The sequence below is a fragment of the Bos mutus genome, chromosome 12, assembly GCF_027580195.1.
Source record: "Bos mutus isolate GX-2022 chromosome 12, NWIPB_WYAK_1.1, whole genome shotgun sequence".
NCBI classification, from domain to species: Eukaryota; Metazoa; Chordata; class Mammalia; order Artiodactyla; family Bovidae; genus Bos; species Bos mutus.
The window spans coordinates 69,468,586-69,496,098 of NC_091628.1; the positions used below are offsets into that span (position 1 = coordinate 69,468,586).

The following is a 27,513-nucleotide window of genomic DNA, read 5'->3' on the forward strand; positions in this document are numbered from 1 at the left end:
GAATCAGCATTTCTAACAAGTTTCCAGGTGATGCTGCTGCTGCTGGCCTAATGACTACACTTTGAGAACATATATCCTGTAGGCAATTTAAATGTAGCAGCAGTAGAGGTTTCTTGCTAGTTTGGTACAAAAATAAAAACCCCCAAACTCCAACAATTTAATACTTGATTCAATCTTGGGACCGGAGAAGGCAATGGCACGCCACTCCAGTACTCTTGCCTGGAAAACCCCATGGACGGAGGAGCCTGGTAGGCTGTAGTCCATGGGGTCGCTAAGACTCGGACACGACTGAGCAACTTCATTTTCACTTTTCACTTTCATGCATTGGAGAAGGAAATGGCAACCCACTCCAGTATTCTTGCCTGGAGAATCCCAGGGATGGGCGAGCCTGGTGGGCTGTGGTCTATGGGGTGACATAGAGTCAGACATGACTGAAGTGACTTAGCAGCAGCAGCAGCAATCCTGGGACATAAGCTATGATTTTCCCTTAATGGAAGGGATACAGCTGGGCTTACTTCAGTAGCAACTGTTTAAATCAGTGCCACCCACCTCTCGGCATAGAGCATCTGGTGTACGTTTAACCAAGAAGAGATGGGAACGGATCTCAAGGAAACACACAAGCTTTCAATAGGAAAGACATGAGTCAGACCTCTAAAAATGAAAACACAGATCGTTGGAGACGAAAAAATTTATTTCAACTAAATTTTGTTCCATTTAAAAAGTCTATAATGCCATTGAAAAAGAAATAAAATAGAAACATTTAACTGCCTTTAAAGATAAAAAAAAAAACACCCAAACAAACCTCTAAAGGCCAAACACATACATATACATTTCAAATATTTCCACTGTTTTAACAAACCTCAATATTATCCTTGTTGTCATTTCAGTCTCCTGAAATAAGAACGATGACTACTACATAATTATTGGACTAAACATTAACCGTATTATTTCTAAATACAAACTACACTCAATGTATTTGGGTAGATTGCTGAGTATGTGGTTTTTAAGGCTTGATTCTATGAAATATCTGTTTCTCTCTGGTAAAGAGTCCAAATACCAGCTATCAGAAGGCACATATATATATAAACATATGCAATTTGAGGGTGGTTATGCCTTATTGAGAGGTCATGAGAGTACACTTAAAACCAGGGCAGTAACTTTAGTAACTTGAAATCAATACACCATAGCCACCACCATGAAGAAAAGCTAAGGACCTACAGCTCAAATCAAGTACTGTAGGCCCTAGAAGTATTGTGGTTTGTTGATCTACTGATCTGAAAGATCTAGACAAAGTGCAATTAGTGGTCAGAAGTAAACTAACCTGGGCAGGCTCATGAAAGTGAACCTTCCTGATGCATCCTGAGAACACAGGGCATAAACGCAGTCAATGTAGGCAACGGCTTTCTATTTTTCTCACTTTCTATTTTTCTCTTTCTATTTAGACAGGATTTCAATGATGGCTAAACCAAAAGGCTTATGTCAGTAGAGGGTCAATCGTCATGAGAAATCCAGATGAAATCACCACCACATACTCAGGAATTTCAGTTAGCAGCATGGCCTTTTTGAAATATCACCAAGCTGAATCTAAAACTGCAACAGGTATATCAAGTCAGAGCCATGGACTCTAGAAGCTGATCAATGATCACTCATGTGTCTATCATTATCAAATTCCCATAGAGTGGCAATTTTCTGAAAGCATTCCTTTCTCTTCCATCTCTTTTAGAAGATATAATGAAATACTGACCTTCATGTATTTTAACCATTTATCTTGGGGGGTGGGGAGGAGGGGCTCTCCTAGGTAACGCGTCCTATTGTAATTTCAACTAAAGTGTATTTTTTGTTTTCCCTATTTTGTACTAGCTTAATTAGAGGTCTTTGGTGGGGAATAGTGGATCCTACTTATGTTAAAGAAAGTGGTAAGGCAAAATGGCAACTTTCACAGAGTCTTCAAGTAAACAGAATCCCTGATATAACTAGAAAGGAATATGTAATTTGGGGACAGTAAAAAACATCTATGACAACTTTGTCTTACACCTTAGAAAATGTGCTTTGGCTCTGGAGTCTCTTTAAGGCACGAAACCTGGTAGACAGTTTTTATTGGTGGCCCGTACCTCTGATTTAGATAAGACAAAAATACTATTAACATATAAATAACAATAATAATTTTGTTAAGAGCCTGAAACCACTGGGTGAAGTTGCAGGAAAAAAATCCAAATAGACTAACAATATTCTGTGTGTAAATATCTGCTGCTGATATAAAAATAAGTAAAATGTAGTTTACACAGTGCAAAAACTATTGGAAAATTGCCTCTGGAACAGACTTGACGTCATGGTAGAATCACAGTGCTGTCTCAAAAATCGTTAAGGCTGAGGGCTGTCCACTGGAAGCGTTCATAACCACATGGCCATTGTGAGTAATATCTGGATAATTCCTCTTGAAGTACACCTAAAAAAAAAGACAGGTATAAAAACATGTTTAAAAGTTTTCAAGTCCTCCTGCCTAAGGCAGTGCATTTCTCTGTCCACTTTTCATATGAAGCAATCACTAGCGGAGACACAATATTAAAAACCAGGGATGTATTTACTCTATGGAGGAAGTAGCCCCATTAAAACCCTCAGTGGGGCTGGGCTTAATGCCAAACAACCTGTAGATCCACTACAGTTCTGATCATTCTGATCCACAGATATGCTTTATCAGTACATTAAATTGATAAGCAAAATCATCTTACTGACTCAAAGCCTGGAGAGAAATTAAAAACATGACAAAGAGGCTGGGAATCTAGCGTCTGCATGAGGCTTTCTCATTTTCACACATAAAATGAGCACAATCGATGTGGATGTTAATATCAGGTTGTAATCCCTATATTTTATAAACTCTGATTGACAAGCATTGAAACGCTGGCGTATATGTATGAAATATCCTGGCGTTTAATTTGTGCGGCAAAGCAGTTATAGAGCCTATAGAAATGTGATCTGTGGATAGTGGGTCCCAAGAATGAAGAGAGAATCAAAAGCTTTAACAATGACTCAACCAAGCAACTTCTCTAAAATGCAAGATGATACCAAATAATACGACAGTTCTTTGCCAGGCCTTTGAGTTCTTGAATTCTACCAATTTCTAGCTGAACTGGAAGAGATACAGGTTTTCTGATAAATGTATAATCAGAACACAAAGGAAATGAAATGCTGTCAAGTTTCTCTGTTCCACAATCATCACTTTTTAGTAGCTGTATCGTATCTTGGTTCCTTGACGGATACACATAACAAAATGAAATAATGTCAAGACTTGTGAGCTCTTATCTCCAAATGTGTTTAGGTGAAAAAGGGCTTCAAAAGTAATTTTTTTCCTCCAAGGAAGAATGTGAAAAGTTTTGTTTAAGTCTTTAAAACAGAAAATGCACCATCTAGCTGAGGCTGACTCGTGTCACATGCTGGGTCGCTCAGACACACGATTCTTACTAAACCTCACTCTAAGTCCGTTTGTGGATGCTGTCAACAAAGTTATCACGAGAGACGGTGGGCTTCATATTTGAAACAGAAAAGCTCTGAGACACCTACTTTCTTATTAGGTGTACCTTTTCTCTTATTGCCTGCATACTTGCTAATCTCAAAACCACACTGCATATGAAATGCTGTATATTAAAATATCACTTGAGAAAAAGAAGAAATTCTCCAAGAATGCTTGGACCCCACTGGGTAAAATCTGAACCTATTTCCATTATAATATAAGTATCTAAAAGTAAGGGTCTTGGGGGGGGGCTAACTGCATTTCATCTTCCTCTGCAATTTTTAAAAAAATTGCCATACTTGAGTTGTTATATATTTATGTACAATACTGTTAGTGAAACTAAAAACAGCACTCCCTCAAAGGAAATTAGTTTCAATTTCTAATGCTTGACACACCACCCCCATCAACTGGTTCTTTCTCCAAACCACTTGTCAATGTCACTTTTTATTAAAAAATTTTATTAGCAATTTTTAACCAAAATGGTCTAAAATACTTGAAACTAAATGAAAACAAGCTTCCTGTGTGCATAAGCTCCTTGATTTGATCTTTGTCTCATCTGTTACCCTGGTGGAGCCCACACTCCGACAGCAGGAGGGAGAGAAGGCATCCTTTTCAGGGTGGGTTATGAAGGGAGTTGAGATGACTGAACGCTTGTCAAGCAGAGTCCTTGTGGATGGGCTGAGCCTGGGATGGAAAAGCCCAGTCTCACCTCTCTCTCCTGGGACCACTGCTGACCCTGGAAAAATCACTTAAGCTCTCTCCACATCGGCTGCCTACTTTGTGAAATGAGACAACGACCTACCTCATATGAACTAATTGATGGCTACAAACTGCAGGATGAAAACAGGGTAAGCTAAATGTTGGGTGTGATTACGATGGCGCTCAGAGACATGGCCCCTTAGCCCACGGAAAGTAGCAACATCATCTGGTTTGAACAATGAAAACAAAACATCTAGGAGTCCCTTGGTGAATCTTCTGATTTTATCGTCACAGTAGGGCAGGCTTGCAGTTAAAACACAGTTGAATCAATAAATATAGTAACCCAAGAGGCAGTAATCCAGGGCTTCCCTCATAGTTCAGTTGGTAAAGGATCCTCCTGCAATGCAGGAGATCCTGGTTCAATTCCTGGGTTTTGAAGATCCCCTGGAAAAGAGAAAGGCTACCCACTCCAGTATTCTGACCTGGAGAATTCCATGCACTGTATAGTCCATTGGGTCGCAAAGAGTTGGACACGACTGAACGACTTTCACTTTCAGGAGGCAGAAAGGTAATTAAAAGACTTAACACTTTCTAACCTGTGACTTTGAGAAGTTACCTAGGCCCTTCTGCCTCAATTTCTTGATCTGAGGAAAAATACTACCAGATCAAAATGGTTTTAATGAAGATTAAAAAGACACAATGCCAAAGAAGTTCAAATTCAGGGCAAGCAAAACGTTAAGGCCAGTGAGTGTTGGGTTTCTTGAGACTTTTCATGTCCTACTCCAGTTTGGTTCATTAGACATCCTCCAATGTAGGTTGAAACAGTGTTTCAACTCCAATATGGAAACAAAGCTATAAACTCTCTCATGCATGGCTAAAGGTCAGCAATGGATGGTTCAAAAATATATAGAGTTAGGAGTCAAGACTCTGTCCATTCATTCTCACTGAACCACGTGGCCCTAGTTTAACCTCAGCCACCCTCTAACTCCTCATCTTTAAGTCAGGTATAATGTTAGTACACGTCCTGGCAGGTGTATTATCAAAGTTATCTGGAGAATTAGAGAGGATTTCTTCTTTTCATTTAACAGAATTTTGGATTTCCTCTCTTATCCTCTCAGAAGCAAGGACACTGGAGATTAAAAAGTAAGCCCAATATATGATGAAATCAGGAATGATTTGAAATCACAAATGACAAAATATCTGAATGAATTGCCTTATGCAACTGGATCCAATGGGCTGCAGCCAGACAGACAGAAGGTACCTAAAGAGAACAGATCTGAGAAACAATGGGAGAGCAGGTCTCCAACCACCTGGTGAATTCCAAGGTGCCAATGAGGAATCATAGAGAATTGCTGTCTTTGCCTAAAGCATGTCCTAGGTGAGGTCCTAGGACAAGAGAGATTCTGAAATACAATCAGCATTGTAGCTGCCCAGCTCTATAGGTTAGGGAAAAGTTCAGGCTAAATGAGTATGTATTCTCAGTTTCTCTCTAGCACACACATGCTCACTGTCTTAATCTGGGTCATGGGGAGCGCTTCTATGTTAAAAGCAGAGGGAATCCCTTAAGTCTGAAATGATGCGCTAGCCACAACTATCCAGCAAATATATGGTCTTAAAATAACAGAATTAAAAAGTGAGTAGTAGCAATAATAATAAACAAAAGGTAATACAGTTTGTAAAACAAAAAAAAAAGGAAAAGGAACAGGATAAGCACATGATGGATGAAAGAAATACTCACTGAACAGACAAATATTATGAAAAAAATAATGTATTGAAAGAAAATGTAGTAGGATAATCACCGGTAAACAACAGAGATCTGAGTACAATGAAACATGCAATAGTAACAAAAGATGAAACATGACAAAGTGAAAGGGAAGATAAAAGTAGTGAATGGAAAATCGGGGCTCTGAAACAACCTAGAGGGGTGGGATGGGGGGGAGGTAGGAGGGAGGCTCAAGAGGGAAGAGACCTACGTATACCTATGGCTTATTCATGTTGATGTTTTGGAGAAACCAACACAATACTGGAAAGCAATTATCCTTTAATTAAAAATAAGTTTAGAAAAGAGAAAGCAAAAAAAAACAAAAAAAGAAAAAGAAAAACGATAAATACTTTTTAGCCATTTAACAATGAGATAACTATACACATAGATAGTAATAATGAAAAAAGGAACAACTATCATTGTGCTTAAAAACAGGAAGGCCACATATGCACAAGTTCTTACTGGTACACAGAACAAGTCAACAGAATAGTCAAAAATGGTACTGGGGCTCCACCCTGGGAGAGGAGCCCTGTAATGACAGGAATGGTAAAGTGACTTTTTAATTTATTAAGTAATTTTATAAATAAAATTTTAAAACGTTAAGATTTTAAAATGTAAGATTTTTGAATTTTGTAGCATTAGATTATCATTTCTTTAAAAACTGATTATTAAAAATAAAATTTAATTATTTTCTGATGCTACTCAGAAGAACTGTGGGCACATTTTCTTATTGTTGGGAGCTAAGGGTTCAATATACACCCTTTTAAAAAGTGATCCCACTTTTATATTACAAAACACTCTATATTTTCAAAGCGCTTAAGCACCTGCTCTCTCATCTGATCCCTGTAATAAGGGAAGGAGCCGGCAGGGCTGTAATCCCTGCCCTACACACAGGTGAGGACCTGAGGCTCAGAGGCCTTGGGGGACACAAGGCTACATGGATGCTAAGTGCCAACTCTATCTGTTCAGACTGGTCCAGGCTCCTAGATCTAGGATATGACATTTCATAACTTTTGGGTTGTATCTGGTGAAAACATGAATAGATAAAATGAAATTTCTGTTACATACTGGGAACACAGAAACTTCAAAAAACAAAACGAGAAAAAGAAAGAAAAAAAAACCCCTCAATCAGGTCTGCTTCATCACAGAAGAAAATGAATGACAGGCAATAATCCTTTGTTACATGATGAACTGGGTCCCCTCCAATTTTACATGTTGAAGTCCTAAATCCACCAGTCCCCAGAATGTCATTTTTTTTGGAGACAGGGTCTTTAAAGGGGTGATTCAGTTATAATGAAGTCATAAAGGTGGGTCCTAATCTAACAGACTGCAGTCCTTATAAGAAGAGGAGAGCAGGACACACGCACACAGAAGGAAGGCCATGTGAGACAGAAGACGGCGCCTCCAAACCAAGGAGAGACCCCAGAGGAAGCCTCCCCTGCCGACACCTTGACCTCAGACTTCCAGCCCCCAGCACTGTGAGAAATGTTTCTGTTAAGTAGCCTACTCTGTGGTTCTCTTTATGTAGCTAGCAGGTACTTTTCTTTACTATTTCATGGATCATTTAAAAGGGTCAATCAGACAGTGATTCAGCTCGCCTGTACCAACATTTTCAGATATCAACAACGAAGTCAAGAAAACGTGACTTGGAAGAACCCTTTTGCAGATGTTGAGTTTTGTTTTCAAATGAATGAATTCTGTTAGAGTGAAAAGCTTGTTGACTCAGGCTAATCCTCTTGGTGTTATAGCTCTGAAGTGTACATTGATTTCTGATGTTTTTACATATTAAAAGTTGACAATCTGACAGCCTGTTCTCTTACGAGGACCAGGTATATATGCAGAAATGATGTTAAGAAAATACTCAACTGGGATGGGAATCAGGATATGTATTTATGTCTTTCTGTAGAAAGTGAAAGAAAGTAAGATTCCTGGCTGTTTTGTGACGAGATTACACAGGGAATCCCAGAAGGATGATGGGATCTTAGCAGGAAGTTCTAACCGGGAGACACTCTAGTGGATGAAAGTGTTTCGTGATGTGAAATTTCAGGGATAAGAAAATATAGCGCTCTGAGTACAGCTTCTCTATATTTGCATACAATATAAGTGATTAGGAAAAGTTCAGAACACAGTCTCTGTTGTCCCCAAACTCTTTTAGCCAGCTTGGTGACCCTGCCCAGGTACTGGTCTTCATTTCCAAGAGGATGAATGAGATAAAACAATGACAGAGAATTCAGTCCACAGTGTGAAGGCATTGTGAATCCTGACTTATCCTGATGACAGTTTCATCTTCTAGAAGGCAAAGGAAGCATGGGGGGGTGGGGGGAGGTAGGGGGTGGGGGGGTGGTGGGGCAAATGGACCTAATTCTAAACACTGAAGAATCAGGAGGAAAGTGACATACCATGGAGGAAATTCCCTTACAGATTAGAAAACAGAAGTGATCCACACATTTCCGTGCTAAATCTTTCTAGACTGATAAACAACATTCCATTTTTTTTCTCTTCCAACACTCATATTTCCAGGATATTCCTCAACAGCACTTGCATCACAAATGTGCTGAGCACCAATCAGAATGAATGTAAAGGGTCTGCAAAATGAGACTATTCTGTGTTCCCTGAGAATCTGAACCCAGAGTCCCAACGTGTGGCTAGTTCAATCCGAAATCTCACTTGTGTGAGCACATCCTGACCCCTCCCCCACCTCTGCTGTAGATTCTCAGCAGCCCTGTCTTCCACCTCAAAAGTATTCTTAAGACCTAGTCATGAAGCTTTGTCTCTGAAGGCTTGTAATTGAAAAGGGCACAGAGTGCTTGTTACCAGACCCCTGGTGCCAGAGCATTTGAGGAGTGAACCATGGAGACGAACTTTAATTACAACTCCCCACAGTGGGCTCACCTGTTTTGCTGTTTCAGTGAGGGCAGCGGCCTCGGCCTTGCCCAGTTGTTGCACCATCTTATAAAATAGGCTGTCTCTATTTTGCAGCAAAACATATGGCTCATCATATTCTTTCAGTCTCCCTGAATCCAAAACCTGTAGATCAGCAGAAAGAAAGCATTAGCACACAATGTTTTGCAGTAACGTATTATAATGCAGACAATATTTCGGAAAGGGGTAGGACAGGGAGAACAGAGAATCTATTTGGGTGGTAGCAGTGGCTGGTGTTTAAACGGTTTGATTACCCTGTTTTACCAGGCAGACAAAGGCCTAACCCGACCTTTTATTATTATAATGTTAAAGGAAGAAAATGAAAGTTTCAGACTATGATTACTTGCACTCGCCATATTATATTCTGCCCCATGGGGTTGTTATCATTAGTAAGTGCTTTTAGCTCTCAGACTCTGAGCTTTGAAGGCTGTTTATACAGATACACAGAGTTGGGAAATTTTTTGATTCAAGAAAATCAAACTCAATCTAGCTACAAAGTAGGTTGATGTCATATAAACTGATGGCAGTAACCTGACACCAAATTAATTAACTCCACGCTGGTTTCACAGAATCTGAGCAACACTGGGGGGACAAAAAGTAAATGCTTCTGGAATTTCTTTGGGTTCCTGGAATATTTCAGGTGCTGACTTTGGCTGTAGCTTATTGCTCTGAGTGAAAGGCTGACAAAAAGAGCTGCTACGTCAACAGCTTTAGCTGAACTGCTCAGCACAGAAACAAATCTCTAGAAATCCAATTTTCTCTTTGGATGAGACTAAAGAAGCAATTAAAAAACTGAGCTCTAAATTCCAGCGATCCCTGCATGCACAGCACACGAGGACAACCCAATCTGAATTCCCGAGCATCTGAATTTGTTGTCGCAAATTATCTTTCCTTGCTTCTTGTTCTTTCTTCAGCTGCCGGCCTTTTGGGCATTTCATTGCTCATTAATATGTCCACTAATTAGAAACTGAAAGGTAGAGGAAGGGGCTCTTAACTCTGCCTTTCTGCTTATTAGTGGCTTTGCTTAATGGTTTCAGAGGGAAGGAAGAGTCTGAAGCCATTGGCCCAAATGACGTACCTAGGAAAACAGTTCTGATGTTAAGTGGTACTTAGTTCTTCATTTAGGTCATATTTAGAGTAAATGCATCTTTGGAGAATACGCTGAGACGCTAAGCAGGACACAGGTTGTTTTTCCACATCTAGGTATTGTAGTTAACTCTGTCCCAGGGTATTTAATCGCAAACATTTTATTAAGTCTCATAAAGGCCATTTTCCTGTTAAACTTTTGTTTACTACTGGGAATCCCTGCTAAGAGGAGGCCTCACAAAAGAGTTCAAAAATAAATGAATCTGTTACATCTACATAATTATTAAAATGTCCTATAATTTGACATGCCAATTTATATGCCCTGAATGTGTAATTTTACTTAAGTATAGCATTATACAGCATAACCATTCTTCCTGATGTTGAAGAAAAAAAATGCAATTTTAAAACATAGGTCTCTCTCATGCCAGAGACTAAATTACTTTATACAATGAAGAGCTTCACATTCTTCAAAAGCCACAACTTTTAAAAATCACCTCTGAGTTCTCTGACTATAAAAACTATATATTTTTCAATAGAAAGCAGTAACATTAATATTTTTCCAACGTTCTACTTTATTCAAATTTGAATGAACACTAACTCTTTCCATTTTCTTTCATATTGTCTAAAACACACGATGTCACGGACATAGTAGTTCTCAGCACTACTCAATATCTAATAAAGGGAAAGGCAGAAAAAAAGTAACGCTCTCAAAAAGTAATAAGATTAACAATATAAAAGGCAGAAAGATCTGTTTGACCCTTAAAAGTATTAGCAATGTAATGATTGTGCATAAAGGCAGTTTTTTTTTTGTGTGGGTGGAGACAAATCCAGGTGGACACGCGACAATAGTTCCTGGTTTTCGGTTACCAGGAAAACCTTACTAAAACAAGGTTTGAATTGATAAAGAAAAGCAAAGAATATAAAAACCATAAGATTGCCTACAAACAGAAGAGGTGGGATCTGAGTTTCTCGCCTCTTGTTTTTTACATCATAGATTTCCAAAAAATTCTCTAACTGCAGACACTGAAAATATGGGCAACAATACTGTTAGGCCAATAGTAGATTTTCATAGGCCAACTTTGCTCATATTACCAAGGAGAATCTGGGGTGATCTGAAGACTGGAGTACGCAAGGATTGGAGGGAAAAGCTGTGCTACTGGCTGAAGACAAAACAGGACACAAGCAACCAGCTAATTCTAAACGGTATACGAAGGAGCATTTAATGTAGAGATAGTGCTGAGTCGTAGAAGAAAGAGGATTTCTGATTTGTCTGTCTTGCTCCACTGTTTTTTGACAACAGAGAAAGTAAGGAAGATTACATTAGCTGTCATTATGACTCCATCATGTTTAATAAACTTAAAATTGAGAGAACATCTTTGTAAAATAGAATTCTTAGCCTAACACATTAATGGTGCTTAATGAACCAAAACTGGGTAAATCCCTTTGGAGAGTCAACACATAAACAAAGCTATTAATTAGGTCACAGTTGTTTCCCAACAAGCCTTCTGCTTGATGTACTTACAGTAAACAAAACCATATCCATCTTTGTGCAGAAGTATTCATCAGTGCAACAAAATGTGATTATTACACCGAAAGCGCTTGTAATTACACGACCTTATGGTGACAACACTGTTGGCCCTGCCCTTCATCAGCATCTGTCACTTCCCCAGCCCCTCCCCGACTGAGGCTGGCCGCCCGCTTTCTGGAGCATTGGGCTTTGTAGCAAATTGACTTGTCTTTATGTCCACATTAAAGCTTTAGGAACACTTCCTGGAAAAATTTCCAGAAAGTAGGAATACTTTCTGAAAAGGAATACTTTCTGCAAAGGATACAAGTGGGGGCATCCCTCAGAGAATTATGGGATTCATTTCTAGAACACCATGAAGATGTGAATATCACGATAAAGTGAAGCACTCAAATATTCTGATTTCCCAGGGTGTATTGAAGTTATGTTCACACTACATTGTAGCCTAGCAAGCCTTAAGTCTGCCTTAATTTAAAAATACTTCATTGCCAAAAACCTGCTAACCATCATCAGGGCCTTCAGCAAGGCAGACTAATAAAAGATCAGTGATCACAGATCAAAGATCACAGATCACCATAAAAAATATGATAGTGAAAGCAGTGAATGTGGAATAGAGCTGAGAGTTACCAAAAGGTGACACAGAGACATGGAGCAATAAGCACATGCAATTGGAAAATGGACTTGATAGACTTTCTCGACTTAGGGTTGCCACAGACCATCCATTTGTAAAAACTACAACATCTGCAAAGCACAGTTAAACCAAGTATGTCTATATTTCTAAATCACACAAGAAAAAAACTGTCTCAAAAATGAAAGCTTTGAGAAAGAACATTATTTATGGTGTTTCTTTTTTGCCGAATTGAAAAGTTGACTGGTAATCAGAAGTTTTAGAACAAAACACAAGGTTTAAATCTGGGGTGGGTGGAGCACAGAGGACAATACCCCACCTCTGAAGCTGCGGTATGCGCATCTCTTAGGTCCCATCAAGTCTAATCCTGTCGTGCCTACCAAAGGAGTCAGCAACTGCCACCAGCTCAGACCAAGATGTAAGCAAGTGGCCAAGTTTACACTTCCCCATAGGACCTCCCCGTCACATCACTGACGACCCAACCAGGGAGCCCTAAACTGAAGGTCACCCAACACAGGAGTGGGAAGGGGAGCTCCACAGTGAAGGGCAAGGTCAACCACGGAAAAAAGTCCAGTCACTGCAAAGGGGAGAGGCTTCAAAGAGAATCCTTGCGTTTCCCTTCTCTCTCCATCTTCCCCATTCACCCACATGCTCAGTCTCCACACCCGGACACTAGCATTGACTTCTCTCTCTTCCCTCAGATCCCACGTTCAATCCTTCACACAGTCCACTTGGCTCCATGTTCTTCTCCATCCCAAATCCAACCATCTTACTATTTCCACTGCTACCACCTTAGCCTAAGCCACCAGAGGGCAAAATTATGAGAGCGATGTCTGGAGATCTAACCTAGATAGTTGCTAACTAACACAATTAGCACAGTGTATCTTTTATTTTTCCATGCCTCCAATTCCTATGTAATAAGATTTCCTAAATTAAATGCTATTTGTTGAAATGCTTCGTTTTTCTCACTAGGCCTTTTCTCAAAGACTCCCCTCAGGAAATCTTGTCAATATTCCAAAAGCTGAGAAATTCTGCAACCTAACCTGACAACTTCTAGGCAGTCTAAATGAAAGGCTGATTTTATGATTAAGGGAATCCAAAAATCCAGGAAAAAAAATCTGTGACATAGGGGAAATGACTGTGTTCTTGAACAGTGAAATTTGAAGCCTTGCCTAGCATCTGAATTATTTTTCTGGTTTTTCATCTTAATGAAAAATAACAATTCAAACAAACTTTTAATATGAAAATATAAAATTACTATATATGTTATTTAATAGCACATTCTAAAAGTGTGGGTCCATACTGGAGTTACTGTCAAGAATAAGAGGAAAAACTAACTAACTGGACATTACTATCATGTTTTACATGGAAAGATACATTGAAAAATGGAAAATAAATGGAAATAACTGAAATAACACAGGAGAGCGTCTTACCATTATCTTGTCGCTATCAATAATAGTATTCAATCTGTGTGCTATGGTTAGCACAGTGCAGTGGGCAAATTTCTCACGGATTTTTTTTTGTATTAACTCATCAGTTCTAGAAACAAAGAAGTTGAAGTGATTAGTTTGGTAAAGACAGAAAGAGCAGACTTCAGAAAAAATTACCACATAATATTTTCATAAGACTTTTAAAAATCAATACTTTAAGACATAATCTTGCTCGTCAAAAACTGAGTAGAAAAAAGTCTCTTTAAAAGACTTTTTATAAAACAATGTAAAACAGTCTTCCTTAGAAATTTCCTGAAACTATCAGGAGCTGGACTAGAAATCAAACTCTCTTAGGATGCCTCATAACAACATTAACACATTTTGGTTTCTTTCTCTGTTTTCTAAAATTAATGTGATCAAGAGATAAATGTGGGCAAAAGAGAGCACTTAGAACATTTCTCAGCAATATTCCTTTATTTTCCTTTTACCACATTTAAACTTCACATTTCAATTTCATGGGCCAAAGCTCTGTACCTTGGATCCACATTGGCTGTGGCTTCGTCAATAATCAATATCCGATTTTTCCTGAGGATAGCCCTGGCAAGGCACACCAGTTGTCTCTGTCCAACGCTAAAGTTTGATCCGGATTCTGCTAATTCAGTATCCATTTTACCAGGAAGATCTTCGATGGCTTCCTTCAGTTGCACCTGTGGATACAGAAAGAAGGACATTTTCCTAAAGGTACTACTACTAAAGGGGACAAGCCTCTTAGACTTAGTGCTTTGAGGTCATCAGGACTTCTTACATGTCCTACATGTACAGCCAGGTGATAGGGAGAGCTCCTTCATATCAGCAAGGAAGACAGTGGAGTCAGTGAAGGACAGAAAGGTCTCAGTGACCTATCCTGCCACAGGACACCTACTGGGGACCTCACCTAGGGACTGGTTCAGAAAGTCTCTCAAAAAATGAAGCTGTTTCTCTCAGTGTGATTTAATCGGGATCTTTATGGCTGACTCAAGTTTCCCAAACTACATCCTGCAGTGGAGTCAGTACTCTACAGAGAAAAAAAATGTTTTTAATTCCTGCAGGAAGTATGGTTCTCTAAAGACATAATCCTATGAAGAATTCATTTTGGAAGGTCTGAAAGTTTAAAAAAAAAAATTCAAACAATGACTAACTGTACAGCTGTAACCCTTAAGCCTATTCAGGGGGCTTCTTTCCCAAGTTTAACACTATACTACTAGGCCACTCAAGGCTGTTTAACTTCAACATCGTGAAAGTTTCATAATGAATGAAAATCTTGTGAAACACAAGACACAACATAATGTTTTATTTCCCCCGCCAATGGGAGTGGATAGTGTTTAATCCATTGTTACAAGATTAACCAGTATTACAAAATTAAAAAGAAATAAAAAAAACTTTGACTGCCAAAGATAATCTGCTTTCAGAACCTAGAAATACTGGCAGGAAATTGTGACACCTCAGAATCAAAATGCTCAGAGTTGAATTCCCTATAAATTGCAGATTTCAGAGCCTGGAAGACTGACACTAAATGACAAAAGGTACAAATTCAAAACAACAATGTGAGCAACTGGTCACTGGGATTTGTACAACAATGACAAAAATATGACTTCTTTAAAGGAAATAAGCCACACTTTTCTGAAATGAAGAGATCAAGCAATTATTCAGTAACTATTAAGTGCTTACTTTTTAAAAGCAAAAAACTGAGGCTGGGTCACATGAGGAATATTTAAGAACCTCTGTATGGTTTAGAAACCTAGAAAGAGTTTCTGGCATAAGTAGCTTAGAATCAATTTTAGAACTAGGGCAAATATACAAAATAATTAGTATTAAAATATACAAACCATTAGCACGCTAACAGTCAAAATCTATTTCATGCAAGGGTAAGGAAATTCAAGGAAGTGGTAGAAACTCAAACACAAATAATAGAAAATCCTCTAGAAATGAACCTATCCATATAAAAACTGAGCAGAAGCACCAGGCTTCTTCTGTTACCTGTATTCATGTTACAGCATTAAAATAACATGACTCCTAATAAATAATTATTATCACAATCCAAATGTGTGATTTACCATTCTGAAAAAAGTTTTCTGAAACTTCACAGCATTTTATGACCAGGATTTCGTTTATCTTTCAGTTAATAATGAAAAACTACTATTGCCCACACTGAGTAGATATTACCTGAACAGAGGAATACAATGATGCTACAGGTTTCAGTTCAATTCAGTGCAGTTGCTCAGTCGTGTCCGACCCTTTGCGACCCCATGGACTATAGCATGCCGGGCCTCCCTGTTCATCACCAACTCCCGGAGTTTACTCAAACTCACGTCCATTTAGTTGGTGATACCATGCAGCCATCTCATCCTCTGTCGTCCCCTTCTCCTCCTGCCTTCAATCTTTCCCATCATCAGGGTCTTTTCAAATGAGTCAGTTCTTCGCATCAGGTGGCCAAAGTATTGGAGTTTCAGCTTCAACATCAGTCCTTCCAATGAACACTCAGGACTGATCCTCTTTAGGATGGACTGGTTGGATCTCCCTGCAGTCCAAGGGACTCTCAAGAGTCTTCTCCAACACCACAGTTCAAAAGAATCAATTCTTTGCCACTCAGCTTTCTTCACAGTCCAACTCTCACATCCATACATGATCACTGGAAAAACCATAGCCTTGACTGGATGGACCTTTGTTAGCAAAGTAATGTCTCTGCTTTTTAACATGCTGTCTAGGTTGGTCATAACTATCCTTCCAAGGAGTAAGGGTCTTTTAATTTCATGGCTGCAGTCACTATCTGCAGTGATACTGGAACCCAAAATAACTATCTGCAGTGATACTGGAACCCAAAATAAAGTCAGCCACTGTTTCCACTGTTTCCCCATCCATTTGCCATGAAGTGATGGGACCGGATGCCATGATTTTAGTTTTCTGAATGTTGAGCTTTAAGCCAACTTTTTCACACTCCTCTTTCACTTTCATCAAGAGGCTCTTTAGTTCTTCTTCACTTTCTGCCATAAGAGTGGTGTCATCTGCATATCTGAGGTTATTGATATTTCTCCCAGCAATCTTGATTCCAGCTTGTGCTTCTTCCAGCCCAGTGTTTCCCATGATGTACTCTGTATATAAGTTAAATAAGCAGGGTGACAATATACAGCCTTGATGTACTCCTTTTCCTATTTGGAACCAGTCTGTTGTTCCATGTCCAGTTCTAACTGCTGCTTCTTGATCTGCATATAGATTTCTCAGGAGGCAGGTAAGGTGGGCTGGTATTCCTATCTCCTTCAGAATTTTCCATAGTTTGTTGTGAGCCACACAGTCAAAGGCTTTGGCATAGGCATAGTCAATAAAGCAGTAAGAGATATTTTTCTAGAACTCTTGCTTTTTCAGTGATCCAGCGGATGTTGGCAATTTGATCTCTCATTCCTCTGCCTTTTCTAAATCCAGCTTGAACATCTGGAACTTCACAGTTCATGTATTGCTGAAGCCTGGCTTGAAGAATTTTAAGCATTACTTTACTAGTGTGTGAGATGAGTGCAACTGCATGGTAGTTTGAGAATTCTTTGGCATTGCCTTTCTTTGGGATTGGAATGAAAACTGACCTTTTCCAGTCCTGTGGCCACTGCTGAGTTTTCCAAATTTGCTAGTATATTGAATGCAGCACTTTCACAGCATCATCTTTTAGTATTTGAAATAGCTCAACTGGAATTCCATCACCTCCAGTAGCTTTGTTCACAGTGATGCTTCCTAAGGCTCACTTGACTTCACATTCCAGGATGTCTGGCTCTAGGTGAGTGATCACACCATCGTGATTATCTGGGTTGTGAAGATCTTTTTTGTACAGTTCTTCTGTGTATTCTTGCCCCCTCTTCTTAATACCTTCTGCTTCTGTTAGGTCCATACCATTTCTGTCCTTTATGAAGCCCATCTTTGAATGAAATGTTCCCTTGGTATCTCTAATTTTCTTGAAGAGATCTCTCGTCTTTCTTTGCACTGATCACTGAGGAAGGCTTTCTCATCTCTCCTTGCTATTTTTTGGAACTCTGCATTCAAATGTGTATATCTTTCTTTTTCTCCTTTGCTTTTTGCTTCTCTTCTCTTTACAGCTATTTGTAAGAGCTCCTCAGACAGCCATTATGCTTTTTTTACATTCCTTTTTCTTGGGGATGATCTTGATCCCTGTCTCCTGTACAATGTCACGAACCTCTGTCCATAGTTCATCAGGCACTCAGTCTATCAGATCTAGTCCCTTAAATCTATTTCGCACTTCCACTGTATAATCGTAAGGGATTTGATTTAGGTCATAACTCAATGGTCTAGTGGTTTTCCCTACTTTCTTCAATTTCAGTCTCAATTTGACAATAAGGAGTTCATGATCTGAGCCACAGTCAGCTCCTGCTGACCATATAGGCTTCTCCATCTCTGGCTGCAAAGAATATAATCAATCTGATTTCAGTGTTGGCCATCTGGTGATGTCCATGTGTAGAATCTTCTCTTGTGTTGTCAGAAGAGGGTGTTTGCTATGACCAGAGCGTTCTCTTGGCAAAACTCTATTAGCCTTTACCTTACTTCATTCTGTCCTCCAAGGCTAAATTAGCCTGTTACTCCAGGTGTTTCTTGACTTTCTACATTTGCATTCCAGTCCCCTATAATGAAAAGGACATCTTTTTTGGATATTAGTTCTAGAAGGCCATGTAGGTCTTCATAGAACCATTCAGCTTCTTCAGTATTACACGTCAGGGCATAGATTTGGATTGCTGTGATATTGAATGGTTTGCCTTGGAGATGAAGAGAGATCATTCTGTCATTTTTAAGATTGCATCCAAGTACTGCATTTTGGACTCTTTGGTTGACTATGATGGCTACTCCATTTCTTCTAAGGGATTCTTGCCCACAGTAGTAGATATAATGGTCATCAGGGTTAAATTTACCCATTCCAATCCATTTTAGTTCACTGATTCCTAAAACGTTGACGTTCACTCTTGCCATCTCCCTTTGACCACTTCCAATTTGCCTTGATTCATGGACCTAACATTCCAGGTTCCTATGCAATATTGCTCTTTATAGCATCGGACCCTGCTTCTATCACCAGTCATATCCACAACTGGGTGCTATTTTTGCTTCGGCTCAGTCTCTTCATTCTTTCTGGAGTTATTTCTCCACTGATCTCCAGTACCATACTGCAGGGTAGTTAGGATATTAATTCACTAGGTCACTAGTAGAATTTGAACCCTTAATGTTAACTTCTAGTTCAGTGCTCTGCTAAGGACAAAACCATGTTATCTAGTTGCTTTGGGTTCTAGGGAAAAAGTCAAAAAATGTGAGGCATTATACTGCTGGTTTTCATTATCATCAGTACACATATTTTAAGTGCACCGATGTCATCAACATTCTTCTAGGAGGTAAACAAAGCCTGTTAAACTGATAGGCTCCCATTAATTACCTGCAATGCTACAAAGGTACACACACAGGAACTGATGTTAACATGTTAATTACACTACATAAATTACCTCTTCTAAGGCATTCCACAGTTCCTCATCTGAATGCTCATTGAAGGGGTCCAGATTCTTCCTCATTGTTCCAGTGAATAAAACAGGTTCCTATATACCCCAAAATAGGAAATGTTATTTCAGTAAACTACATTTGTCTTACACAAATGCTTACAGAAAATAACTTAAATTCAAAAATTACCCAACATTCATTATAATCATTAATAACAAGGTTACGGGACCTTCGCTGTGTCACGTGGCATGAGGGCTTAGCTGCTCCACGCCATATGGGATCCTAGGTGCTAAATTGCAGATCGAAACCACATCCCCTGAATTATAAGGCAGATTCTTAAGCTGGGCCCACCAGGGCAGTCCCAAGAGGTGTTTGTTTTGATGAAGTGATCTGCTTTTCATATTATACTCTAGAGTCATAACTTAAGCTAATCTATGGAATAAATTGGTTTTGAAAGGCAAGACTTTTTGGATGTGCCTAGTGGTCCAGTGGCCAAGACTCAGTGCTCCCAATGCAGGGGGCCAGGGTTCAGTCCCTGGTCAGGGAACTAGAGTCTCACCTGCTGCAACTAAGGATCCTATGTGCTGCAACAAAGCAAGCGCACAGCCAAATAGATTAAATAAATACTATTTTTTAAAAAAAGATAGACCTTCCTTCCTTCCTTGAGCAATAAAAGGTTCCACAGGATCAACATGTTTGGGAATGGTGTTTGGGTGGTTCCGGAGAAAAGGAACGGGGACCCCATTTGAAGTTCAATCACAGATTTCATAATAAGGGCCTCGTCCATTGTCATTTCCTTCAACTTCTTCTCTTTGGAAATCTTGTTGGAGTGAATGAGTCTCTCCAAATACTAGGGGACTAAAACGAGATTCTTTGCAGAAAGAAGGATCCTTCACTTCTGAACCCTTGACCAAGGCCTGTAGTTGATTTATGCTAAGTGTTAAATGGACCCCTCAGACACTCTATAGGCTTCAGGGGGATTCTGCTAATTATCACCAATTCACTGTTGACTGTCACAAAAAGAAAAGAAATTAACATCTCACAATGCTATAAGGGTGCTCACCTAAGTCTATATTGTTGCTCTCAGAGGATATACTTGGCAGCATCTATTGTTTATTTAGCAGCAATGGAGGAAAAACAATTGCTTTGTACCTAAGAATATTTCTGTTTGCTATGACATGTCAAAAACATATTTCAAAATCAGTAAAATTTCAATCAAAACTTGTGGAATGAAAAGAATGATGTGCTAGAGCACTAACTGATTGAAGCTATGAAGACAACAGGCAATTTGTGAACAGTGTCTGTTTAAATATGTCAATGTATTTTATGTGTGGTGATCATTTTGGTTTCTACTCACTCTACTTTCATCCACTTGCCAAATACGAAACCATTGTATTATCTTCAAAAGGTAACAACAGTGCTCACAGTAGACACATACTCCGAGGGCAGACAATGGTCAGATTAATGATCATTTCTGACAGATATTATTATTAAAGTACCCACTTATAACCAACAGAGTTAATAATCATATAAATAAGTGTTGTAAAACTATTCTGCAGGCAGAACACTTCAGTGCAGAGATTTATGGTAGGACCTACAAGCTTCATGAAAATATACACTAAATTTATTAGGCTAAGAATCTTCTTTTCTGAAGGCACAGAATTAAACCTCACTTAATAAAAAGTAGCTGGCACAGTACAGTTGAAGAACAAACACTCTTGTACAACGTAGTATTTTAAATGAAGCATCGGATTCCAATCTGTTTTTCATCAAGGTTTAAAGTCAGATGTAATCCTTTGTGCCATATTCAACAGTAACTTTCTCCTTCGTTATGAATATGACACGAGTTCATATTAGGTGTGTGACCCAAAAATGGCCACGCTGAATCACACCACTTAGTTTAGTGATACCCTTGACACAACAGAAAGACTAAAAAATGGCAGTCTTAGTATAGGCTGCTAGAAGAAAAGAAAGTATAGGCTACCTACTAAACTTCTAATGCTTAAAATGACCCAGGACCAAGACAAAAAGTGTACAAACGGTAACAAACAAGACAAATAAAGCACAATCATTTCAGTCCCAAACTAAGACTATCATGAGTAGCTACTACTAAGAAATTAACACAACACTGTAAATTAACAATTGTTGTGGTTTAATCACTAAATCATGTCTGACTCTTTCACGACCTCACAGACTGTAAACTTGCCAGGCTACCCTGTCCATGGAACTCTCTAGGCAAGAATACTGGAGTGGGTTGACACCTCCCCCTCCCGGGGATCTTTGCAACCTAGCGATTGAACCCGCATCTCCTACATTGGCAGGCGGATTCTTTACCACTGAGCCACCAGGGAAGCTTCATAAATCAACTATGATTTAATTTTTTAAAAAAAGTATCTAGTGCTGCTGTTTAACGGTGTCCTAAAGCTCTGTTCTCTTTTCTAATCTGAGGACTTTTCATAAGTGGAAACTCATCTCCCTGTTTCAAGAATAAGAGAAGCACCTGAAGTCACTTTAAATTTTGGTACCCTCATCTTTTTTTCTTTAGATCCTGGAGCCTCTGAATGAATTAATCATCATCCATATTCAGAAGAAAAGGACATTGTTTGCCAACAAAGACAGAAGAATTTAAGTCATGTAAAGTCCTCTTTCAGGAGCTCCAGGGAGCAGTTCAAGAAGACTTCAGTGTCAGGAACAAAGGGTGACTACTTTAGGCTAGAATCCAGTTGTATTTCTTTACTAGTAACAACATATCCTACTCTTCTCTTTCAGTTTAATTCTCAACAAGATAAAAAGGGAAAGAAAACCAGAAAACCATGGAGAAGTCAAAGAGATAGCTCTGGTTCACCTTCTTCAACTTTACTGAAGAAAACGCAAGGAACAGAAATACCAAAAGAGCAGAGGGGGCTGTTTAGAAAATACCAAGCTTTTGCTTTGATAGAGAGAAAAACTATTAAATATAGGAAATGAATCTAATCATAATTAAGATGATGGCTGCTGATCTGTGCTGACCTCTGGGCTACAATCATAAACACTGAATTGACATGGAATCCCTCTTCAACAGAAAACATTTCCTTGTGCCATAAATTTCCTTGTGCCATTTTCTGTAGGTACAAAGAACCATCCAAAGAGGCTCGTATTAGCGATTAGACTCGGGATAACTTATTATTCTTCCCAAGACCCAAGTTTCCTTACTGGCAAAAGGGGCTACCGGTGCAAGGCTGATGTGTGAAGCTGGAACAACAGTAATGCTAACACTGACCAGGAGCCCAGCCCAACAGGGGACAGGGAGGGGCAGGATCTATCCAACTGCAAGCTCAGTCAACGGATCAGAAAGTCAATTTTGTGCCTTGTGACTGTCATTTTATCTTTTCTATTAGCTGGAACAGAATGGATATCCTAGATGGTTTTAAAATCCATTTTAAAAAAAGAGCAAAGCTAATTAGAAGAATGGAGAGTGAAAAGCAGCATATAGAGTAATAATGTTTTTTTAAATTTGCGTGTGTGTGTGTGTGTGTGTGGACATGAAATCATGATACAAAGCAGTTCTACTGTGGATGACAGTCAACAGGGTATTGAAGTCCTCACAGGGTGATCAGCTGCTCAGGCTCTGGAGTTGGGAATCACCATAAAATACATACGAAATTCAGGCTCTGCTGCTTACTTGCTAAGTGGGTTAAGCTCGTAGTGCCTCAGTTATCAAATCTATCAGATAAGGATAACAAGAGAATTATGAGGATTAAGGAGGAGAGGGTAGGTAAGAGGCCAACGTGTGTTAAGAATTCCACAAGTGTTAGGAATTATTATTAATACTGTGTAAATTGTCAGGGGCTGCAATAAAAACTAGAGCAATAGAAATAAGAGACAGAAGTCATGTCTTCAAGGAGAGCAAGACAGCTGTCAAGAATGTTGAAAGCATTGAGAAAAATGCCAGAGGTCTTCGTGGGGGACTGAAAAGTATGACTGGGGTACAGGGTGATCGTCAGGAAAGAACCTGGTGGGAGGGGAGCCAATATCTAAGAGAAAAAGTGATATTCTTTCCTCTTGCTCCTTGGAGAAAAGACATTTCATAGATTTTTCAGTTAGGCTTTTCACTAAAACTCTACTGCGTTGCTTTTTAATTTTGCTTTGCTCTTTAAATTTCTATAAACAATGTGGTTTACATTATAAGCAATAAAAGTAATGCAAATCACCAAGGACTACAAAAACATGAAAAGAAAGAGCAAAGCCTTTCCAAAATGTGTTAGTCTTTTAGAAATAACACCTGAAAGGTCAGTGCCTTCATTCTTAAGAATACGTATAATTACTATTGACTGACTGGTGCCAAGAATCAGCCATGGGCCACAAACATTTTCTAATCTAAGTTACATTTTTAGTGTTAGTCACTCAGTCATGTCCAACTCTCTGTGACCTCATGGATTGTAGCCCATCAGGCTCCTCTGTCCACGCGATTCTCCAGGCAAGGGTACTGGGGTGGGTAGCCATTTCCTTCTCCAGGGGATCTTTCCAACCCAGGCATTGAACCCAGGTCTCCCACATTGCTGGAAGATTCTTTACTATCTGAGCCACCAGGGAACCCCACATATTTTTAAAAAGTATTTAATTTATTTGTTTGGCTGCACCGGGTCTTTGTTATGGCATGTGACACCTAGTTTCCTGAACGGGGACTGAACCTGAGCCCCCTGCACTGAGAGCAGAGTCTTAGCCACTGAAGCACCAGGAAAGTCCTTAGTCATATCTCACAACAAATCTGTGTCACATTAGTTTCTAGACCTGGTTCAAGGACCAGGACGCTGGACCTCCAGACAAGTGACTTCCTCAAGGCTCTACAGTCCTATGAGACAGAGCAGGAATTAAAAGGTGGCTCCTGTTGACACTCAGTCTATGCTCTATCCATGGCTGCCTCCTGAATAATCTCCTGGGACACTTTACACAAACATTCTCTTTTATCAAATAGCATTGTGCCTCAAAAACAAAGACATAGAGAGTGAAAAAATAAAGTTCTGTGTTTACAATGGTTAGTGATCATTATCTACATGGATACAAAGCTTAGCACTGTTTTGTAAGCAAGCTCCCTGGAGTGTGTACACAGAGCATGCTCAAACGTAGGGTGGAAACTGATGGAACAGAACCAAAACGTGGTGATGTCAAGGGATGTTTAGTCTTTGCTCAGATGTGCTTCCAAAACATTATTGGCAGAGTCAAGAATCATCTAACGTTATTTCTTTATTTATAGAGTTCTTTTATGTACACAAGCATACAACCTTTTCTTATTAAGAAGCATTAAAAGTAATATATGGCACGTTTCTGAATCCTTTTATCCAAGGACATAAAAGTACTTAACAGACACACCCATTATGTCTTAGAACTAATCTCATTTGGCCCATTTCAGAGATGGGTAAAATCAAAACTTAAAAGTGGGAATCTAGAAACATTTATTTTCTACATTAATCACCAAGTCAGCCACCAAGAACTGACTGCTCTAAGTACTTCAGGTAAGAATCCACCTGCCAATGCAGGAGACTTAAGAGATGCAGGTTCGATCCCTGGGTTGGGAAGATCCCTTGGAGGTAGACATGGCAACCCACTCCAGTATTCCTGTCCAGAATCCCATGGACAGAGAAGCCTGGCAGGCTGCAGTCCATAGCATCGCACAGAATTGGACATGACTGAAGTGACTCAGCACGCACACACACCAGCAATGCACAAGGATTCTAATTTCTGCACATCCTTGTGAACACTCGGTTCTTTTTTTTTTTTTTCTTAAAAATAGTTGACATCTTTAGAGGTATGAGGTGGCATTTCATTGTGGTCTAAAAAGAATATCTTGATTCCAAAAGGACTTATACTAATTCCAGGTATTTTAGAGGACAGGGAGCAACAATTGTACAGTCATAAGACACAAGTCCATGTTCTCCTTCCTTTGGGTGCCATGTTCTATATGCTTCCTAATAACATTTCAGAGCTTATTATACCCGCATTCCAGGAAGCACATTTGCCTGGCTCTTAATCTCTCTTTTCTATGGTTCTCTTAAAGGTAGCTATTTTTCTCAGCATTCCTTGATGGTCAGCTGATTGTAGAGAATTTTTTTAAAACACCAAAGATAAAAAAATAAACCAGCAGGTTTATCATAGCAGAGGGCAGATTAAAGATGAAGGCACAGGGTCTATGCTGTCCTTGGCTATATACATGGAGGACAGTAACTGATCAATAGACATCCTCTGCATTATTTTAAGTGGATGAAACATAAGGAATGACAAGAACGTCTACTATGCAAATAATCAAGCACTCCTTAAAAAGCATACATATTTAAGACGTTAAAAAAAAGGAAGAATCAGAAACCAGGAAGAGATGGTTAATTCAATGTTCCACCAACACAGAAGCCATGTACTGGGCCTATGTGAATCGATCCACACGAACTTAACCTATTTAGTCCTCACAGCAGCTCGAGGAGGTGGTACTGTTAGCTGCCTTGTAAGGGAGAGGACATGGAATTCCATGCCCTGTGCTTTTCCTCACTATTCTGTACTGCATACCTGGTTAAAACCATTTACTAACGGCTAATTTCTAAAACTTTGCCCTGTCCATCTATACACACTGTAATTCTCAAAGTCCTACACTTTCACAGAAAGCCTTCAACTCTAAAGACGCAGCTTATTTCCTATAGCAAAATTCCATCATTAAGACATTTAAGATGCCTGTTTTTCCCGACAGAAACCTTTCATATGTTAAACAAACCGTTTATAATTGTGTTCCCAGAATTATGTGCTTATCAGTGGGCAAAACAGTAGTACTTGAAGAAGCTTAAATCCAGAAATCTTATCAGGAAAAGTTATTAAACCATACACACACACAAGAAACAACAACAAAAAAACCTGATACCTGAGAAAGTATCTGTGAAAATACCTGTACTTAAAAATATGCTCTACCGGGGGAAAAAGAATCAACACTTTCATCCAACTACAAAACAAGAAATCAAAAGAAATTAAACTTTAGATGGTGTATAAAAAGAACATGTGAAAATGCTCTGATGTGCATACCTGAGGTATAATTGACATTTTCTTCCTTAAATCATGAAGACCAATTTCAGTTGTCAAGATCTTATCAATCCAGATTTTACCTTCAGGCTCCGACAATCTAAAAAGGGCAGCGATGAGGGAACTTTTTCCAGCTCCTGTTCTTCCCACAATGCCAACCTGTAAAGAGATCCAGGAGGGATTAAGAACTAACAATATGCAACAAACCTAGGAAAAACCCTAGTTGCTGAAGATGAATTTTAAAAGTTCTACTGAGTGTAGTCTCTCTAGTTCCTCAACTGTGGCACTGTTGAGATTCGGGGTCAGGTAATTCTTTGCTGGGGAAGGGAGGCTGTCCTGAGAATTGTAGGATGACCAGTAGCCATGGAGTCTACCCACTTGATGACAGGAGCATGCGCCAGATGGTGGAAACCAAAAATAACAGACAATGACAAATGTGCCATGGTTAAGACCCCTGGTTCGAAGAACAGAATCAGTCCACTCACTATCAGCAAAAAGTCAGAAGCTTTCCAAGTGTTCCATTAGAATTCAACTTTTACATTAGTTGTATTCCTAGTGTCTAGATATTTTAAACATTGAGAATTATGTGAGCAATTTTGCAGATATGTCAACAAGTCAAGTCAGAAGTCTTACATACAAACAAATATTCAGATTTCCAGATTTCTTTCAGTTAAGAGAAGTATTCTTTCGTAGACAAACTAAATCACTTCCAGATAATAAATACCTTACTAATGACTAGTCTTGAAAGGAAACATCTTAAAATTTTAAAACGCAAGTCTCAGTGTCTTAAAAGGCAGTAGCCAGGTAGACAAAACACACATAATGAGGTCAACAAAAACAACAAAACAAACAACACTTTCTATTTATATGGGACCTTTCATCTCAGGACTTCAAAAGACATTTTACAAACCAATTAATACTTATAATTAAACCCTGGAAAGATACGTGTCAAGTATCAGCCAAGTTATTAAAATCTAAGCAAAGAGAAATTAAGTGCATTAACAATAAGATCAAAGATTCAATATAATGCATGTAAAATGCAGATCGGGAGTAAAACTTCACTGTAAAAACTGGTTAGTTGTCCGAATTCAAACATGTATGCAGAAATCCATCTTTTTTACCAATTAGGTGGCAGACTACAAATTCCCTGGTGGGGCATATGACTTTCACGTGTGCTAAGTCACTGCAGTCGTATCTGACACTCTGTAGGTCGCCAGGCTCCTCTGTCCGTGGGATTCTCCAGGCAAGAATACTGGAGTGGATTGCCATTTCCTCCTCCAGGGGATCTTCCCAACTCAGGGATCAAACCAGCATCTTTTCATTTCTATCACTGACAGGTGGATTCTTTACAACTAGCGCCACCTGGGAAGTCCACGATATTAGCCAAGCCCAGAGGGCATAGCCAGC

General features: G+C 39.2%; 1 protein-coding gene across 3 annotated transcripts in view; it reads right to left on the reverse strand.

The window, feature by feature from the left end:
• Window positions 1-673: 673 nt before the first annotated feature.
• Window positions 674-27,513, reverse strand: part of ABCC4 (ATP binding cassette subfamily C member 4 (PEL blood group)) — a 185,073-nt gene continuing 158,233 nt past the window's right edge. For all 3 annotated transcript variants that reach the window (XM_070380662.1, XM_005909234.3, XM_070380663.1), the window contains 6 exons: window positions 26,110-26,265; window positions 19,080-19,169; window positions 14,095-14,267; window positions 13,564-13,669; window positions 8,862-8,996; window positions 674-2,446 (listed from right to left, as the gene is read on the reverse strand). In XM_070380662.1, the coding sequence (XP_070236763.1) occupies window positions 2,339-2,446; window positions 8,862-8,996; window positions 13,564-13,669; window positions 14,095-14,267; window positions 19,080-19,169; window positions 26,110-26,265 (768 nt within the window). In that variant the 3' untranslated portion in view covers window positions 674-2,338. The remainder of the gene's footprint in view (window positions 2,447-8,861; window positions 8,997-13,563; window positions 13,670-14,094; window positions 14,268-19,079; window positions 19,170-26,109; window positions 26,266-27,513) is intronic.